The 6,000-nt window shown below is 45.5% G+C and overlaps 1 protein-coding gene across 2 annotated transcripts in view; it reads left to right on the forward strand.

The window, feature by feature from the left end:
- EVA1A (eva-1 homolog A, regulator of programmed cell death) overlaps nt 1–2,264 on the forward strand; it is a 54,673-nt gene extending 52,409 nt beyond the window's left edge. For both annotated transcript variants that reach the window (XM_040993636.1, XM_040993637.1), the window contains one exon: nt 1,183–2,264. In XM_040993636.1, coding sequence (XP_040849570.1) covers nt 1,183–1,556 — 374 coding nt within the window. In that variant the 3' untranslated portion in view covers nt 1,557–2,264. The remainder of the gene's footprint in view (nt 1–1,182) is intronic.
- The last annotated feature ends 3,736 nt before the right edge of the window (nt 2,265–6,000 follow it).

Genomic DNA, 6,000 nt, shown 5'->3' on the forward strand with positions numbered 1-6,000 from the left:
CAGTGTGACTGACCACATAGTGTGACTCAGGCCAGGCACATCCTGTGTTCTCATTATTAAAGGAACAGATGCTTCCCCACCTGTCCTTCATTCTGTGAGCACTTCTGCATGAGATCACCAAGGGCGTCACTGAGAGAAATTCTGTTCTCTCAACAGGGAAGAGCTCAAATGAGTTCTTCCCTTTCAGTTCACTTGAGATCATTTAAAAATGCCCGCACTGGCTTTCATGTGTAACTGATTGCATAAATTATCTATTGCTACTGGAAAAATTAACACACATGATCTCAGTTTCTGTGGGTCAGAAATCTGGGTGTGGCTTAGTTGGGCTCTGTGGTTCAAGATTTCTCACAAGGCTGTCAGAGTCTTGCACAAGGTTGCTGCCAGCCCAGGGCTGTGGTGAACCAGAGGGTACACCAGGGTGTGATTCACTTCCAAGCTCACTCCCATGGCTCTTGGCCTCATTGAGTTCCTTGAAGACTGTTGGCCAGAGGTCCCTCTTAGGTGCTTGACCCAGGAGGCTCTGCAGGGCTGCTGGCTTCATGGGATCCAGCAAGTAGGAAGAGAGAGTGTGAGCATGACAGAACAACAGTACAGCCTTAGTCTGTACCTCAGTCTTAGAACCACCATCACCTGGCTGCTGTTATAGTCTGTGCCCCTGGGGTAAGGCATTAGGCCTCAGCCTTAGGACTCTGGGCTTGCACAAGGGCGAGAATACCAGGAGGCGGGGGTCATCTCAGAAGTTGCTCTCGCTGTCACTTAAAAGGAGGCTCAGAGAGGGTTGTGTGCAAAGTCACCACGTTGTTGTGCCTGTTGAAATAGGTAAAAGAGGCTTTTAACAGGCATGTCTATAAACAAATGTCATCAAGCCTGGTTGGTTGCTTTCATTTCTGCAGGTGCAAAATAATTATAGGTGTTCTTCCTTTTGCCCTTCGTTTGGAAAGAATTTCCAAGTTAAAGTGAAAGAAAAGCAAAAGAACATCCTTTTCTCTTTAGTGAGTCACCGTCTGTCAGTAAGTCTGTCAGTAACTGTATTGTGAATACATCATGAAGTTGTCACACGGGAGAGCAGTGTTCGTAACCCCCCAACTCCTTGGGCCTGATGAGAGGGGTGGGCAGGTTGTTTTTGCTCTTTGCCATTGAAGTCACAGTGGTCTCTTCATTCCATGCCTTTTCAACTTCCAGAAAACCCTGAGCGTGCCGCACTATACTTCGTCTCGGGCGTGTGCATCGGGCTGGTCCTGACCCTGGCTGCCCTGGTGATGCGAATCTCCTGCCACACAGACTGCCGGCCGCGCCGCCAGAGGAAGTTCCTGCAGGACCGAGAGAGCAGCTGTGACAGCAGCGACAGCGAGGACGGCAGCGAGGACACAGCGTCCGACCTCTCGGTGCGCAGACACCGTCGCTTCGAGAGGACGTTGAACAAGAACGTGTTCACCTCGGCCGAGGAGCTGGAGCGGGCGCAGCGGCTGGAGGAGCGCGAGCGCATCATCCGCGAGATCTGGATGAATGGGCAGCCGGAGGCCCCCGGCGCCCGCAGCCTGAACCGCTACTACTAGGGTGTGGCAAGGCCCAAGAAGCCGGTGCGCACCCACCTGTTTCCTAGTCTGGAGGACAGATTTTTCTTAAGAACTCAGTCTCCCACGAAGGAGAATAAAGAAAATTATAGGGACCTCAACCTTTCCAGGTGTCGGAATGGTGCTGAAAATCCCTTGTCCAACCTTGTGGATGGAGGAGATGCGGGCTCTGGGTCTCTGAGGTTCTCAGAGGTTTCTGCAAACCTTATCACTGCCTGTTACCTCCTTTACAAAAGGAAAGGCAGCTGTGATGCAAACGCTGGGAGGAGCAGGGCAGGCATTACTCTGGAAAAGCGGTTTTGCTAAGCATCTTCTCACTGTGTAGGCGACTCTGACTCAGCGGGCTCTGTGCTTCTTATTTAAGGCTGGTGTTGTAAATCCCATGTTGCAATGGCAACTTCTCCATTTTAAACTGGCACCTCAGGGATTAAAATCCTATTTTTTTTAGTATATTTCCCACCTCATTCGTGAAAATGAATAAAGTTATTGTATTGTGGGAGATGTGTCAGTGAACTAGGAATAATATTGGTAACCTCAAAGGATGAAGGGTTTTTATTTTATATAGTTTATAAAAATATATATTGACATGCATGTTTAAATTGCTGCATAAAAATTAAACATGTCTTGTCTCCCCACCTCAACTTAGAAGAAATGGCTTCATGCTCCAGATGTTCATGATTATAAATACTTTAAAAAAAAAAAAAAAGCAACTTTAGGTTTCCAAGAAAAGAATGAAAATGGGAGATAAGCATTAAAGAGCCAAAATCAGGATGAAATAAAAGCAAATTCATGAATTCTATCTTGTTTCTAGTCTGTCTTGGTGGCTAAAGGATAGCTCCTTTATGCAGATGGGGGTGCAGTTTTGCCAGACCTTGCTAGGACTAGAATGCAAAAGTGACCCCAGTGTGGATTTATGGGCTTTCATTTGCTGTATTTGTATGTTGTGGTTGTAATATGGTTGAGTCAGTCAGAGAGAGGAATAGAAGACTCACCTCTGGCCACAGATAAGAGGGTGACCCCTATATGGGGAGAGGAAGTTGGCAGGGAAGGAAGAGAAGCAAGACAGTGCCACATTTAGAAGTGGGTTGAGGAGGAGGAAGCCACGGCCTCAAGACTGGTAAACAGGAACAGGGAGATGTGTCTCTGGGCTCTCTTCTCCTGCCCTGGAGTAGGTTCCTTAGTCTATCTGGGTGCCCGGAGCTTTCTCACTGGAGGCTGTCCTCTATCCGCTGATTTTTGTGACCTTGCCTAATGGAATTGTGAGAAGACTTCCGGGTGGGGGCTCTACTACTGCACCAGCTCTCTCTGTTGGTGGGGTACAGATGGCTGTTTTACAAGCAGAACCATCATAACCACTGTGTGTCCAGGGGGAAATAACAATGTAACTGAATTCCCCAGTGGCCTGCTTATATCATTTTCGTTGGCCACAATGACTGGAACAAGTCCCAAAGATCTTGCTAGATTTATCGCTCTGACTTGTGATTCCCCCCTTTAAAAAAATAGAAATTATTCCTTTTCATTTTATTTAGAACAGATTTTTGGTCTGCTCATTCATTCCCTAACTGCCTATAATAGCCTGGGCTGAGCCAGGCAGAAGCCAGGAGCTGGAGCTTGAGGCGTCATCTGAGTCTCCCACCTGGGTGGTGGAGACTCAAGCACTTGAGCCCTTACCTGCTGCCTCTCAGGGTGTGCGTTAGCAGGAGGCTGGAGTCAGAAGCAGAGCCAGGGCCTGTACTCAGGCACTTTGATATGGGATGTGAGTGTTGCATGTGACATCTTTTTTTTTTTAAGATTTATTTATTTTTATTGGAAAGGCAGATATACAGAGAGGAGAAGAGACAGAGGAAGATCTGTCCAATGGTTCACTCTCCAAATAGCCACAACTGCTGGAGCTGAGCCAATCTGAAGCCAGGAACCAGGAGCCCCTTCCAGGTTTCCCACATGGGTGCAGGGCTCCAAGGCTTTGGGCCATCCCCAATTGCTTTCCCAGGCCATAAGCAAGGGGCTGACTGGGAAGTAGGATATCCGGGATTAGAACCATCACGCATATGGGATCCCGGCATGTTCAAGGTGAGGACTTTGGCCGCTGGGCTACCGTGTCAGGCCCAGCATGTGACATCTTAAGCACCGCTCCGAACACCTGTCCTGAGAGTCTCACTCATGGTTTTGTTCTTTAGCTGTGTGGAGGGGATTATTGCACCATCTTGGACTTTAGATTCATGTCATCTGTCTTGGTCTTGCTCAGAAAAGTGGAACAACTGGAACCTGTTTTCAGCTGCTTTTATGGCCATTGTCTGAGCAGAAACTGAGTAATGGAAAAATTTGGGAGAGCTCTGGGGGCACTTGACGTTCTCAGATCTCACTCCAATATCCTGATGCTTTTTGTAAAACTCTTTCTTATTTTTCTTAGTTTTTAAATTTAAATTCTAATCTTTTTAAAATTGTTGATGATACAGTTCGATAGGCTCATCCTGATGTTTTTATGCTAAGCCTTGAATGTTTCCTTGTTTAGGAAGGTGTTGACATCCCCGAGACACAAAATGCACTGGGTAAAAGTTTAATAGGCTTCTTCACTTACACTGTTTGGGAAGAACCCAAGCGTCCGTCTCATGACTCACCCAATTAGTTCCACATTTTAGGTCTGTTACTTTACTTCTGTTTCCAGTTTTTGGATGAGGATGCTTGCATGTGCAACAGAGATGTTCAAGCCAAGAGCATTTATTGATTCACCTAATGGAGACAGGGTCGGTCTGGGACTGGGTTGGATAGCTGGGTCCTAGAGCCCAAGTACTACCACGATGTTGTATCTTGGCTTTTCTCTGCATGTGGTCTCATTTTGTCCTGTTGCAGCTGAAACTTTCGTGCTTGAACCAGTGGAGGGTGCGGGACAGCCTGCTACTGATCGGATCCTCGTGAAGTTCACAGGTGTGCATGTGTGTATGTATGTACATGGTATTTCTCCTTTTTCTATGCTTTGAACTCAGCGTCAAGTGACAGCATGGAAAGGCTGTTTTGGATACAACCTTCTTTATCCTCCATCGTTCCAAGGGGAGACACAAGGCTGACAGAGGACTGAGCTCAAAAAATCCTCTTTAGATGTGAGCAAATTCTCAGTTTGATTCAGAGCCTCCTTTTGACTTACAAGAGACGGGTGGCTCTGATCCATGCAGCACCCAAAGCAACTCAGCTGAACTCTTGTGCTGTGGCATGCCCCAGGTACTTCAGGATTTATATTGTTCCAAATGAACAGCACAAAAGCAAAAATCACTTTCTTGGTTCACACTATGAAATCACAAGATAGGCCCCTGTGGTCTGCGTAATGTGCTCAGTCATAGTTGAATCACTGTGGCTCAGTGATAGAACTGGCTGAGAGGGGACAAGGTGTCAGACAGAGAGAATAGTCACTGCACCTGTCTTCCTTGTCTCTTGGTTTTCCTTCTGTCTCTCTAGAGTTTTTATAATGTTTCTCTGAATGTTCTTTCTGCTTTTTTTTATTCCCTTCCATATGAGTGTGTCCTTCTCAACTTGAACCACTTACTGATCAGGTGTGGCAATGACGCCAAAGACCTGCTGATCACTTGAAATGTCCCTCCCTAGCTCACTGGTCCTCAACCAAAAAAGACAGTTGTGCCAATGTTTGGCAATGCTAGGAAAACAATCTGGTTGGTCCTGCTGGGTGGGTGGGATATTGATTTCTAGAGGCTAGAGATGCTGCTAAATGCTCTTCAATGCTGAGTCCAGCTTTCCAGCCATCTCCACAAATACCCTACAAATAAGTAAAGATCTGCACATGATCCCAGGCCCCGACAGTATATCTCTTTCTTTTTTTTTAAAAAAAAGATTCATTTATTTTTATTGGAAAGGCCGAGAAGCGACTGTATGTTTGCATGCATGTATGTCTACCTTTCAGATAAATACAAACAAAATGAATAAAGACTTTATTTCTAAAAAAAAGATTGTAGTCAAATAGGTCAAGATCCTATTGTTGGCCAGCTTAAATCAATCTTTATCTATTGGGGTACATTGTTTTGTTCTAAATATTGAATTAATGTTTAAAAAGTAGTGCAAAAAATATCAGCCTTCAACGTAACAGATGGTCATCCCAAATCTTTAAAATTATGCATGACCATTGCTTCTCAGCCTTTTGACCAAGATAAAGTGTAAAAATGTGCATCATGCCTATCACCCATGGTAGATTTAAAGTCTCATGATATTTCTTAAGTTGAAAGAGGTACACTGCTTTGCTACTTGGGATAATAATATCTTCCTACATTTAGCCAGTCATATTCTGCTGCATTCCCATTACCCCTTGATGTGAACGCTATTTTATTTTCCTGTGCCTGTCTTTGTGCCCTTGTCTCTGAGATTGGTGGCTATTATGCCTCGTACTCACCTCTGTATTCTCATTTTGTGTGTCTCACAGTAG

This window comes from Ochotona curzoniae, unplaced genomic scaffold (genome assembly GCF_017591425.1).
Source record: "Ochotona curzoniae isolate NIBS_2020 unplaced genomic scaffold, NIBS_Ocur_1.0 contig_883, whole genome shotgun sequence".
NCBI lineage: Eukaryota > Metazoa > Chordata > Mammalia > Lagomorpha > Ochotonidae > Ochotona > Ochotona curzoniae.